The 14,258-nt window shown below is 39.8% G+C and overlaps 1 protein-coding gene across 1 annotated transcript in view; it reads left to right on the top strand.

Annotated features, from left to right (window-relative positions):
• The first annotated feature begins 2,317 nt into the window (after positions 1 to 2,317).
• The window catches only part of GYPA (glycophorin A (MNS blood group)), a 29,489-nt gene continuing 17,548 nt past the window's right edge, over positions 2,318 to 14,258 (top strand). The window contains exons 1-2 of the mRNA XM_067036906.1: positions 2,318 to 2,421; positions 5,706 to 5,768. Of these exons, the coding sequence (XP_066893007.1) occupies positions 2,385 to 2,421; positions 5,706 to 5,768 (100 nt within the window). The 5' untranslated portion in view covers positions 2,318 to 2,384. The remainder of the gene's footprint in view (positions 2,422 to 5,705; positions 5,769 to 14,258) is intronic.

Raw genomic sequence — 14,258 nt, 5'->3', positions numbered from 1 at the left:
CTGCAGGAGCTAAAAGACGGATGAATGAAGTGATTCTCCAGGAAAGCACGAGGTCTCATGAAGAAAAGTGTTCTTGGGCTTCCCTGGTGGCGCAGTGGTTGAGAGTACGCCTGCCGATGCAGGGGACGCGGGTTCGTGCCCCGGTCCGGGAAGATCCCACATGCCGCGGAGCAGCTGGGCCCGTGAGCCATGGCCGCTGAGCCTGCGCGTCCGGAGCCTGTGCTCCGCAACGGGAGAAGCCACAACAGTCAGAAGCCCACGTACCGCAAAAAAAAAAAAAAAAAAAAGAAGAAGTGTTCTTGGAGGCCAATCAGCCCAGGCTGAAGAAGGTAAGAAACTGGATTTTAGGCCGAGTTTCCTTTTCTCCTTCCTGTCTTATTAGGGACCTCCATACAGGGGGAAACCTGAAGCTAAGGTATGATATAGTGAATATCTATCTATCTATCTTCTAGCTCTCTCTATATATATATGTGTACATATGTATATATTTATGTGTACATATAGAGAGCAGCTTCTGCACCCCAAGACTGCCTGAGAGAAGTTACTTTCTTCTGAACTGCAATATTCATTTGTCATTTATTGATTCGACAGGTATTTACTATCAACTGTGCCCCAAACACTCAGTGGTAAATAAGATAGCCACAGGCAGGGCATGCCTGCTTAGAACTTATAGTCCACTGAGGACACAAAAATGATTGCAACACAATATGGTAAGTCCTGTATAAAGGGAGGAAGAGGGTACAGTATGAGTACAGAGCAGGGACCCCTGACGCAGATGTTGGAAGTAGGGGAAGACTTCCTGGAAGAACAACTATTAAATCAAGATCCTAAGCAGAATAGAAGTAGGTCACGTGAGAAGAGCATAAGCATGTTCCAGGCAGAATGAACACAGCACAGAAGAAAAAAGAATCAAACAGGATTTTATTTCTGCACATACAGTTTCCGAGCTTGCTGTTTTCCACTTAGCTATTTTGTCCCATCTCCATATCAAATATTTTTGAAAACTTGATTTTAACAGCTGCCTAATAGTCCCTTGTGAGGATAGTAACTGATTTATTTACCGATTTTCAGAGACATAGCATTTTCAAGGCGCATGCTAATTGCTTTCCCCTTAAAAATACAGTCATGTGAAATAATCTTTATTGCTCATATTAATATCCAAAAACACTCCTTTACTTGGCTCTCTGTTGAGAACAACTTCTGCAACCCAACCTGATATTCCCCCCGCAGCAAATACTGAATTTAAGCAAGTCATTGGTTTGCTAAATATTGGTTACTATGAATTATTTGTAAATTTTGCTGCAATTGTCTTGCATGCATCGGTGGGGCCTTCCGAGGGGCTCCAGGATTCCAGGGCTTTCAGATTTTGCACTGTCCCTCAGAGTGCCCCCCTGTGCCCCTCACTCCTCTATGTCTGCATCTTAGCTCCCCATCTACCCCTCAATCTCAGGGAGATTGGGATGTTAACAGATATTTATCTCCACCTTTTCCCCCAGTAAATATTTTTCTCGGTGGCTCAGTTTCCTGAAGCTGCAAATATCAGTTTCACAGATATTTTTTTTTAAACCATCTTTGGGTAAAAATAGAAATAGAATCTATTTAACAAGTTGCTGACTTAGCAAATTGATTTTCTGGGCCAAGCAGGAAAGATCTGCACAGACTCTTCGAGGAAGTGAGGTGTTTGAGGTAGAGTAACCAAACACCTTCTTTTGAGCTGTTTCAGGTCTAATTCCGCCTCCCTTTAAAACTGACCTTCCTCGGATGGCCATACTTCTCATTTTAACCTGCTTCGCAACAAGGTTTTGGGTTTGTCTGTTTTATTTTTGAGTGTTCACATTTATTGTCTCGTCATCCATTTATGCTTCCTTAGTGAGGTGTGTTTGGAGGGAAACTCACCTCGCTGTTTCTGTTGCATTCAAACTCTATTTTGAATTAAAGATTTCTTGCATCGCACGTATTCTTACATTTTTGTATGACTTGCCATGGGTTGGAGAGTTTTTTCAAACCACAGAGCACTCCAGTGGTAATTCCGGTTCTCCAATACATTTATTTCGTGTAAGAAGTCATTTTCCCCCGACTGCTACTACCTTACCAAGCCCACTGAATTTATGCAAAGTAAATTTAACATGTAGCTGCCAGCTCCCTAAAGTGAAGATTTGACTGAACACTTTAATAATCCTGGTTAAGCAGATACCCACGTATCTTTATGGACAGATGGTTCACAACTTTGCATCATTTAAAAATGCCACCCGGCCTATCACCCAATGCCTGGAGAAGGTGGGCCTGAAAGATAACAAAGTGCAGGCTGAGGCCACAAATGTCACACCAGTCTTCCTTGGGGGATTTCTTGCACTGACCTTGGCAAGTGAGCTCATGATCTCAGGATGCACGGAAAAATGATCTTTGTACTACTATTGTCGGGTAAGTGGAATTTTTTTTTTGCAGGGTGCTGTTATATGGGATATAGGATTATACATGCAAAGATAAACTATCCGATTTTAGTCCTGTCTGACTTAAACGAATACCTAAATGAGTAGTATCTCAGATCCCAGTCTGGAGGATGGATTCTTATTGGGAGTCCGTAGAAGAAATGGCTCCAAGGGGCCCAGTAATTGTGACTGGATCACAGCACAGTTCCAGGATGAGAAGCATGTTTCAATCCTACGCCTAGCCAGAATTAAAAGAATGTTATCAAATACACTGAGAAACATCTCCGTGTGAAGGAATGTGTTGCTTTACTGGCCTTTTCACGAGTTAACTTCTAAGTTAGAAAGTCATTCGTGAAGGTGATAGTGGATATGCGGTCTTCAGTTTTCTAAAAAGTCTTCCAAAAACTTACGATTTCCTCCTTCTCCTGCCAAAAATGTACAAGCTGCAAGCATGAACCCTGAATCCATGGGAGAGTTATTTCTCACATTGTGGTCCATTACTGAGGTGTAAGGTGGAAAAAACAAAAAAAGAAAGAACTCTTATTGGCTAAGGGGTTATGTGGTTTGGGGAGAAATTGAAATCCATTCATTAAAAAAAGAAATAACATAGGCGTATTATGAAGCGGTATCAAATTAGCATTACTTTTGGCCTCTTCCCGAGAGTGTTATGGTTAACGTCTTCTCAAATGGGGTGTTTATCTGTCAGAAATACTGGTGCCCGGCACATAGATAAGGAGCAGGCAATGACTTGAAATGTGTTTAGCCCCTCCAACATGGTTGTAACCCGAGTTACAGCAAGCATCAAGGATCTACCGGGCACTCTAGGAGATGGGGAAGGGATCCAGCATTTTCTAAGATGCATCAGGGGATACAGTAGAGTCATGATTAAAGCATGGGCATGAAAGACAGAACTAGGTTCAAACCTGGCTTCACATCTGAAAGCTGGGGAACATTAAGGCAAATTACTTATCCTCTCTTGGCCTCAGCATCCATGTCTGTAAAATGCAGACAATGTTGGTACCTGCCTCCTAGTAAGCGCCTAAGGACTGAACAAATTAATTACTGTCATGTCCTTACTCCAGTGCCTGGCACATAGTAAAGTAGTAAATAAGTATTTAGCTATGAAATAGTTATAAACTAGGAAACAAACCTGGGTATGGGATGGTGATTTCTGAGAAGTGATGGAGAATGGGAAAATTCCAGGAAAACAGAAGACTAACAAAGTTGCTCTAATTTTTTTAAGTGGCAAGGAATGAAAACATTTAGCTTGAGGAAAAGAAAACACGTGGAAGGAATGTGGCAGAATATTTAAATATATTCAAACATTTGTAGAGCTCTTACACAGAAGAGACAAGAGGTATTCATTGCGTGGTTCCAGAGGGCAAAGTGGGGTTACTCAATCGAATTAGACACATTACCCATTTGGGGGAGGGGAGGGGCAGAATATTTGGAAAGGATTCCTGGAAAAGAAAGAAATTCATTTTACCAGTGCTCAAACAGGTAGTGCAGTAAGGCCTTAAATGAGGCTTCAGGAGGTCAGCAAGTTCAATTGACTCCAAAGGCTGCCTTGGTCTCCAGGGCCAAGGCTGTCATCATCTTTGCATCTTCTGGAATCCTCCAAAGCAGGGATCCCCAACCAGCCTGTTAGGAACCAGACTGCACAGCAGGAGGTGAGCGGCAGGCAAGGGAGCAAAGATTCATCTGTATTTACAGCCGCTCCCCATCGCTCACATCACAGCCTGAACCATCCTCCCCAACCCACATCCCCCGTCCATTGAAAAATGGTCTTCCGCGAGACCGGTCCCTGGTGCCAAAAAGGTTGGGGACTGCTGCTCCAGAGAAACTCTCTTGATGTGACGACTTTATAGAATAATAGGTAGACGCTGGAAAAAATTTCCCCTTCTTATTCATTAGTTGAAGAGGAGAACGTGAAAAGTGTGAGGAAATGGGGAAAAAAAAAACTTATTTGCTTTCTCCAGTAATCTTAAGGGTAAAGTCAAAACTTCGAATTCTAAGAGTATCAGATGTCATCCTCCCAATGGAGAGTAAGTTTTTTCGAAATGATCTGATTCCCAATCCCTGAATTCATTCACTCATTTGTTCATTCAGTAATTATGTGTCAGATGACAAACACCGAGGCCACGGCAGGGAGATAAATGAGCTCCCACAGTTGGAGTTCAGGGCGGGTGGGGGCAGATGGGGAGGGGGACACAGACATTCAGCAGAACAAGTAAATTATTAAAAGAAGAAAAGACAGTGAAAAATAGCACACAGAGAATTAAACCAGAGAAGGTGATGAACACAGTGCAGAAGGCTGATGGAGAGAAGAGGAGCAGGAAATTTTTCTCTAAGTTCGTGACATTTCTGATGAGAGCTGAACAATGAGAAAAAGCCAACCTTGCAAAATCTGGGGAAGGGCACCGGAGGTGGAGGGGACACGAAGGGCGAAAGTTCTAAAGCAAGAGGAGACATAATGTGTTCAAGGAAAAGCCAAAGCTTTGATTTGAAAATCGGGTCCTGATGCTAAGAAGCCCTTGGAGAGAAGCTCTGTGTCCCTGAACCATGATTATCCCCGTGCACCTTACCACCCACGCCTGCAAACACACCGTTAGAATGACTAAACAAAGAAACAAGGCTTCTGCTTTTTCTTCAGTGATCCAAGAGGAGACCCTTCTCTCCATTTAACTGTGACGGGAATGAGTTCTGAACTGGGTTTCAGGGACCACAGCACTCTAAATTTCTTAAAAGTCAAACCTGTGCTTCATTTATGCATCCTCCACACTGCTAGGCCCATAATAGGCACTCAATTAATAATAGTTGCAGAAATGACAAATGACCAGAATGTTGCTGCAGGTTAGTTTAACTGTGGAGAATCAATTGACCCCCCCATGGGCCTCAGTTTCCTCCTGCCTCTTAAATAAAATGCAGACTAGATGGCATCTAAAATCCCTTTCATCTCTAAACTTCAGTGATACCTCAAAGGTCAACCTGAGATGTCCTGTTAGGCTAGCTACCAAATCTATAAATCTCTAGTTTGATGAGAAATTTTTAGAAAGAAATGAACACTCTTACTATGAACTCCTGGAGAAGGAATTTTAAGGGGGGAAGAAGAGACAGTATCTCAAAATTGACTTACACTGATTTTAAATTGGGAAGTTGAATTTAACATTCTTGTGATGAATTTCTGTTTACTTTGGTCTCTAGAGGATGACTGAAAACATCTATGAACCTATTGGGGAAGCACATTTTAAATAATTTTCTCAAATGTCTTTATAGGTTATATTTTAACTAAAGCTGTCGCCACAACTCCAAAAATAGGTGTTACACCTACACCATCAGGTAAGTTACCAACAAAAGCAGACGGGCAATAGATTTCCAGCCATTATTATCATATCTATATATTTAATAAGTACCTTTCTGTATGGCTTCCTGTGATAAATGAACTAAATTAAAACTAAAGCAACAATAGTGAAAAGAAATATTCCAGGGTTATCTCTGGGTATTGGGATTGGGGGTCATTTTTTTCTGCTTTTTCATACTTTCTAAATTCTCTGTGAAAAGAGTCAAATATATCAAGTATGATTAGGAAAAGTTTTTTAAAACTTTTTAAATTAAACTGAACACACACAATCTTTGCTTTCTAAGATGCCTCTATCATTAAGTAATGCTGACAAACATTAAGAGAGGAAAACCTAGACACCATCATATTCCTTTCATCGTGCTTATTGCTACTCAAATAAACTTGGTTGTGATGTATACTGAAATTGATTTCAGGGATCTGACGGACAAAAGAGCAAGAATTGACAGTAAACGTATGAGATAACCCATGGTTACTATTTTCCCATTTTCTGCTTTTTTAAAATATTGAAATATAGTTGATTTACAGTACTATATTAGTTTCAAGTATACAACATAGTGATTCAATATTTTTGTAGATTATACTCCATTTAAATCTATTATAAAATATTGACTATATTCCCTGTTCTGTACAATACATTCTTGTAGCTTATTTATTTTATACACAGTAGTTTGTACCTCTTAATCCCCTACCTCTATTTTGCCCCTACTCCTTTCCCTCTCCCCACTGGTAACCACTAGTTTGTTCTCTATATCTGTGACTCTATTTCTGTTTTGTTATAATCATTCATTTGTTTTATTTTTTAGATTCCACATTATAAGTGATAAGATATAATATTTGTCCTTCTCTGATTTATTTCACAAGTATAATACCTTTTAGGTCCATCCATGTTGTTGCAAATGGCAGAGTTTCATTCTTTTTTATGACTGAGTAATATTCATGTGTGTGTGTGTGTACTGCATCTTCTTTACCCATTCATTTGTTGATGGACACTTAGGTTGCCTCCATATCTTGGCTATTGTAAATAGTGCTGTTATGAACATTGGGGTTCATATATTTTTTGAAATTCGTGTTTTAATTTTCTTTCCCTATATATCCAGGAGTGGAATTGCTGGATCATATGGTGGTTCTATTTTTAGTTTTTGGAGGAATCTCCATACTATTTTCCATAATGGCTGCACCAATTTACATTCCCACCAGCAGTGTACAGGGCTCCTTTTGCTCCACATCCTTGCCAACATTTTGTTATTTGTAGATTTTTTGATGATAGCCATTCTGACAGGTGTGAGGTGATATTTCATTGTGGTTTTGATTTGCATTTCTCTGATGTTTAGCAATGTTGAGCATCTTTTCATGTGCCTGCTGTCCATATGTATGTCTTCTTTGGAAAAGGTCCATTTTCTGTTTTTTACAGGGCTTGTTTCTGTTATGATACATAACTAATCTCCAAGCTCCCAGCTGCCACACTTTAGTAGCTAAGAGTATCTGGAAAGTGGCAGCATATAGAACCTTAGGATGCTTTATTCACTGAGAGACTTCTACCACATCTTGGGAGTGAGGCAGTGTTCTGACCCATGTCTGTTTCAGAAAAGTAAATGACTCCAGAAATACTGCAAGCCCCAAGTCACAAAACATTGTACATTCTTCCTTTAGTCCCCAAGCACCATACCAACCCCCAGTACAAAATGCAGGAGGAGAGTTCTGGCCTCAGCTTGTCTACAGCCTTATCTCCCTTGATATTTTAGATCTTTCCCCTTTTAATGGTCTTGACACCCTTGCTGAAAATCAATTATCACAGATATATGAGTTTATTTCTAGACTGTCAATACTATTCCATTGATCCTTAGAGCAGCACCACACTGTTTTGATTACTGTTGCTTTGTAGTAAGTTTTGAAATTGTGAAATGTAAGTCATCCATCTTTGTACTTTTTCAAGATGATTTTGGCTATTTGGGGTCCCTAGCAATTCTATATGAATTTTAAGATCAGTTTTTCTGTTTTTGTAAACATTTATATAAATATGTACATATATATTTAACTCATTTATCTTAGTCAATAACTCCATATGATAGACAATTATTATCCCCATTTCATAAATTATGAAACAAAGGTACAGAGTGATTAAATCAGCTGCCCAAGGTCTCAGCCAGTAGTTAGTGAAATTAGTTTGAACCCAGGCATTCAGGCTCTAGAGTCTGTGCATTTAATCCATATATGATATTGCCTTATTTGCCATACATATTGATGTTCTGAGCTTGGCCCTTCCTTACTCTTGTGGCATTATCACTTAGTGTTCTGCTCGTGCTTTCACTAAAATGAAGCCTATAGTGAAGGCTGGTAGTCTGTCTTCTCCTTTTGGTGCAGCTAATGAACCCTAATTTTATGACTATGATGTTAACCTTCTGCTCCTTTTTATCTGGACTAGATAACTTTTTATCTAGGGCTCTCCCTTTGATATTGCCACTTACTTCTCTGTCATGATGATATTTTAAAATTGAAAGGAAAGGAAATAAACCCAAAGCACAAAATGTGAACTTAGTGCATCTGTTGAAGGCAACTGGGAAGATGGATCATGGCAATGACATTGCGTCTTACCAGGAGAAACATGACACAAATTTGCCTCTTGGTACCCTCCCTGTTCTGTCAGGTACAGATCTCAAAATATCTTGTCAAGCAATTCAGCAATGTCACTTCAGAATGAATGTATGGGAATATGGGAACATGTGATAAAGTTTATCCTCATTGATTTATTACCAAAAGAAGTATACATCAATCACTTGTGATTGCAAGGCAGATAATTTTAACATTCTCTCAATGTTTTTCTTTTGGCTTCCTTGACTTATCACACTTGGAGAAAACTGTAATATTTTCTCACTGCTCTTGTAATTCTGCTGATTTCTTCTCTTGCTTTATATTTCGTTTTGCTGTTTTTGAGCATATGAAAACATTATATGTTTTTGAGCATATAATGGTTTGATCAGTTTATATTTATTTACGAATCATTGTGCAAAGTATCCTGTAACAATATAAAATATTTTTTATTAATTAATTAATTTATTTATTTTTGGCTGCATTGGGTCTTTGTTGCTGTGTGCAGGCTTTCTCTAGTTGCAGCGAGCAGGGACTACACTTCGTTGCAGTGTGCAGGCTTCTCACTGCAGTGGCTTCTCTTGTTGTGGAGCTTGGGCTCTAGGTGCATGGGCTTCAGTAGTTACAGGGCGTGGACTCTAGAGTGCAGACTCAGTAGTTGTGGCACACGGGCTTAGCTGCTCCGCAGCATGTGGGATTTTCCTGGACCAGCGCTCTAACTGTGTCCCCTGCATTGGCAGGCGCATTCTTAACCACTGCACCACCAGGGAAGCCCTAACAATATAAATTAATTCTCTGTCTTTTTATTGTTTTTACCTTTAATTTTACTTTGTCTAATATTAAAATGGTGATTTCTGGTTTTATTTTTATTTTTCTAATTTACCTTTGCATTTTTATTTACATTTCACATTCTTTTGTTTTATTTGTATTCCTTGTGATCTAGTGTATATTTACTGGGGTTTTTGTTTTTTGTTTTCTTGTCTATCTTGACTCAATCTAAAGGTTCTCGTCTTTTAATACAGAAATTTAATCCATATGTATTTATGAATTCACAACTGACTTTTAGTATCTTTTTTTTTATTCCATACTTTCTTTATTAAATGTTTTTCTTATTTCTGATCTTTTGATACACATGCTATGGTGTATTTGTCCATATCCTCTCAGAACTCCCAAACCATTTAAATGGTACAGCACACATAGAAACTCTAACTGCTTTTACAGACCTTATATAAGTCAGATAAGGCTGTTCGAGTATGAAGCTAACTGGCCAATAGCTTGTGGGTGCCTTAAGTGGATTTCAGTTGTGACGAGGGCTATTGATTCCCTTAGCCCCTCTGGAGGCCAGGTATTCAGATAGGGTATAGCCAGGTGTATCAACCGACAAGACATATCCAAGGATGATTAACACATAGTGAATGTACATTGCAACTCATTTGTACACAGAGACAAACACATAAACATATATATGTATGAAACAAACTTTCACTAAATCATAACTGTCCTTACAATGTGTGATGCACTTTCATGTACTCTCTTCTATTTTATACAATTTAATTTTTTTAATGCCAGTGACAACTGAGTAAACTGATTTCATGGCCCCTTATAGCAGGAATTCACTATCTTGACTACGTGTTGGAATCATTTGAGGGACTCTAAAAAGTATTGATGACTGAGTTCCACATCCAGAGAGTCCAAATACACTAATGCCGGGGTCAGCAAACTATAGCCCACGAGCCAAATCCAACCCACCACCTGCTTTTGTATAGACTGAAAATTAAGAATGATTTTTACATTCTTAAGTGCTTAAAAAGACCAAAAGAATATTTTGTGACCTGTGGCTATTATATGAAATTTAAATTTGAGTGTCCATAAATAATTACTGGAACACAGCTGTACTCACTCATTTATACACTGGCTGATATATTGTCGGTGGCTGCTTTTGCCCTGTAATAACAGAATTATAGAGCTGTAACAGAGACTGACCTGCAAAGCCTAAAATGTTTTTTCCTTACCCTTTTACAGAAAAAAGTTTCCAGCTCTTGCACTAAGGGATCCCAACCTGAAATTTGAAAACTCAGTTTTAGACTGAGGATTCTCCAGCTGAGTGCCTGTGGAGCTCCTTGGGGAAGCTCCCAGGTGGCTGTAGACATGGGGTATGAGGCTCCAGGCCTGGAATCCATTTTTCCACCAGAGCCATTCCACTTTGTCTGTTTCACACACTGAGGAACTTACCCTTGGGAAGTACATTCCAGTGAAATCAACTGTTGGGGAGATGGGGTTTCCTAAGACAAAACCCCAAGAAATACCATCATTTAATATGGAAAGTGTGAATGTTATTCTTTCTCTAGCAAATCAGGCTAATATCCAATCATTTTATGAATCTGTGCAACACCAGGTAAGGGTGACATAAGAACCTTTGAAAATGTAAGAGAAGATCTTAAAGATTAAGAAAATGAAGTTTCTACATGTTTATCGAGACTGGGACAATGGTTCTTGCTGCAGGCAACACATTAGACTCCAAAGTCTGGGTACCACAGATGATTCTAACATGCAGTCAAGAGTGAGGATACTGATCTAATCTCTACTGTCTCTATTCGTGGTTGTCCAGCCAGTGACAGGAAGTCTCGGTGCTGTGAGAACTTTGGGGTATAGTTTTCACTTTTAATTAGAATTTTTCTCATCCAGTCTAACTTCCTTTAACCCCTAACATGCATAGGGAGTTTAGCTACAGAAATGCCAATATCTTAAAATAAAGCCCACACCTCTAAAGTATGTGAAATCTCCCTTCGTTCTGAGGATTTATGATAAGCAAGAGTAACTGGACTGGAAGATGCTTTGCTGGAAAAAGTGAGATTTCAGTTAACAAATTGTTACCAACCAGAAACACCTGGCCTTCCGTAACCTGGATCTGACACTACAGGTCACTCTGTCACTGTATGTTAGAGGAATAACCTCTCCTACCCTCAGCTTCTGCACAAGGTGAACTATTACTTTTGCATCTTTCCAGTTAGCCCTGATTTGCTGCAAGGGAAGTCTTGCTTGAGAGTTTGTTGCCTAATTTGGTGAGAATGTCATCTTCTCTTAAGGAAACTTATTTGGCGCCCTCATTCTTTTTATTTTGCATAGATTATGGTAGACCTTGGCAGACAGTTCTGCAGTCAAGTAGATAGGAATTCAAACTCCAGCTCCACCATTTATCAGCTGCATGATCTTAGGCAAATTAGGCGATGTTTCTGATCTTTGTTTTTCTCCTCTACCCATAATGATTAATATATAATAATATGTTCTCAGGTAATTGTTTTGAAGAGAGAATGCCTATTATGTAGTAAATATATGTGTTGATAATGAATACTATCCCAGACATATGAATGTTTATGATTTTGGAATAACGAAGTACCTTAGAGGACATCTGTTCCTTCACTCTCATATTAGAAACGAGACACTGAGGCCCCAAAAAGTTCAGTGACTTACTCAGATCCCCAACCAATTAATTGGCTGCTGGGAACTGCCAAAGCAAGCCACTCTGCAAGTGAGCAGAAACTGCGTCATTGCTTTTGACATCTGGTCCACTAATTGCACCAGTGGACACGCTGTGTCCTTCTCTAAGAGCTATTAACCAGAGAGTGCACAAAATTTTGAGGGCTATTCAAAGCACTAAGCTCAAATGTTATCCTATCAACAACTTTATCCTTTAGAAAGTTCAATTTTTCTAAATTGTAACTGGCTACTTTGGCTTACTAAAACCTTTCCAAAAAAGAAAAATGAATAACAAGAGACAAGAGGGACATCTAATTCTATTATCACAAGTTGACCCAAATTGAGTTTGTCAATCCTTTGGTTCAGGGGCAAAACTGAGTATTTCTTTTAAAATATTACTTCGTGGCAGTAGCCTTCTCCAAACATCTTTTGGAATAGGCAAGAGCTCTGTTTGTACGTTTGTTCTGTAGAAAACAAAGAAGGCTGGCAGGACACTGAGTTGGAAGCCAGCAGATGTGAGGTTTTTTCCCAGTTTTACCACAAATGAGCTGGGCAGAACTTCCACAAATACCTTACCTATCCGTTTTCCTGGTCATCACAATGCCAGAAAACTGTAGCACTTAAGAAATTTCCTTTTCTGACTTGGAAACTATTGAAGGCATTTCATAGGTGGGGTGTATCCTTGTAAGAGTTGGCTTTTGTGAGATAAGACTTCTATCAACTGCAAGTCAGGAGGGAACCAAACTAAAACCAACAGCTGCGTAAAATGACTTTATCACATCCTGACAGTAGCTCGGCGGCTGGAAGTTTGGGTAGAGAGCAAAAGTGTAGGGTGTTTGTCCAACGTTGCATTTTAACTTCTTTCTGATGACATTCCATGTGAGCAAGGTCAGTTGTTTGGGAGAGCCGTGTGGTTTAGTGGCTGGAACCCAGAGCAGAGTGCCGGGAGACAGGACCTCCGTTCCCAACTGTGTCCCTAACCCCCAAGCCACCCCACCTCCTCCACACACTGAGAACAGTGTCAGGGACCCTGTCATGTCCCTCCTGCAACACCCAGACACGGTTTTCATGACCAACCGTGAGGTCAGAGCAGTGAGGATAAGAGACAAAAGGGGTGAATGTTCCGGAACAGTTCCGATGTCATGCAAATATGAGATGACACCACCGTGCAGATTTGGAATGTTTAATATTCTGGGTGGTATATTCATTCATTCACTCCTTCCTTCCCAAATCTAAAATGAAGTGATTCAATTCACGTCCCTAATACGTACTTTGTGCAAAGTACCAAAGCAAACGCCATCTCAGTACCTGGAGAATGAAAAAAAAATGTTTTTAACTAGGAGATTGAGGCCCTGCTAAACCTACCCTTCTATTCCATTTTGCGCTAATTCGCCACTTGAACGTTAAACTCTTGTCAGTCTGAGAGGTTTGCCAACCTTAGCCTGCTAGCTGCCCCCGAGCCTCCACATAAATGCACCTTGTTCTTTCTTTCTCCGTATTTTAGCCCACGTTATTTCTTTACCTTAATTCCTCCTCCTCTACATTTCTACCAAATACTCTACCCATCCTTCAAGCTTCAGCCAGTGATTCATTGCAAGTAGGCACAGCGCAAGGACTTCAGAGTAAGTTTTCAGAGCCCAGTACAGCTAAGGAAATGTTCAGTGATGGCCCCAAACCCATCTGCTCCTGGGTGGCCAGATGCTGGAATGTCTTCCATGATACCACAAGGTAAATATGCTTCTCTTGGGGAGAGAGGGGGAATTTTTCAGGTATAGTCTGGATGTGTTTCTGCAAAAGAAGTAAAGGGATTAAGGAAAAGACTCTCGGGTCAGTATTGCTAGAGCAGAAAACAGTTTTTCTTAGTGGCTATAGCAAGAGGACACCGAGGGCTAAGAGATATAATGGAAGTTGTACAATATATTGGTGTGAAAAAATCATCAAGATGAAGAGTACGTGATTATTATAACAATTCTGGCCCTTAGGATGTCTGGGAATCTCAAGGATTTTAGTTGCCTTTTTGTGTGTGTACAATGCACCCCAATGTTCACCAGCTAATATGCTAATACATCAAAGAAATCTTGCTGACAAGATCTCAACCAGGCAGAGATCTGGAAAGTGGGACTATTATAGGAAATCAGCAGAATTTGTTCTCGGTTTTGTTCCTTACCTGCTGTGTTAAACTGAGTTAATCATTTAATTTTCAAATTTCTAATCTATAAAGTAAGGAAGTTGGATTAAATAATCCAAGAGACTTTGTAAGGTAAAATGTAAAAGGACATTCTGAATTAATTAGGACAATATTTAAATTGACCTTTATTCAGCGAACAAGGCAGACAGTTTGAAAGCTGATTTAGCAACCGAAAAGGAGGGACCTAGAGCACAAGAGAAAAAGAAGCAGGAGAGAA

The sequence above is a fragment of the Kogia breviceps genome, chromosome 6 (assembly GCF_026419965.1).
Source record: "Kogia breviceps isolate mKogBre1 chromosome 6, mKogBre1 haplotype 1, whole genome shotgun sequence".
NCBI lineage: Eukaryota > Metazoa > Chordata > Mammalia > Artiodactyla > Physeteridae > Kogia > Kogia breviceps.
This window is presented reverse-complemented; position numbering and strand designations above follow the sequence as displayed.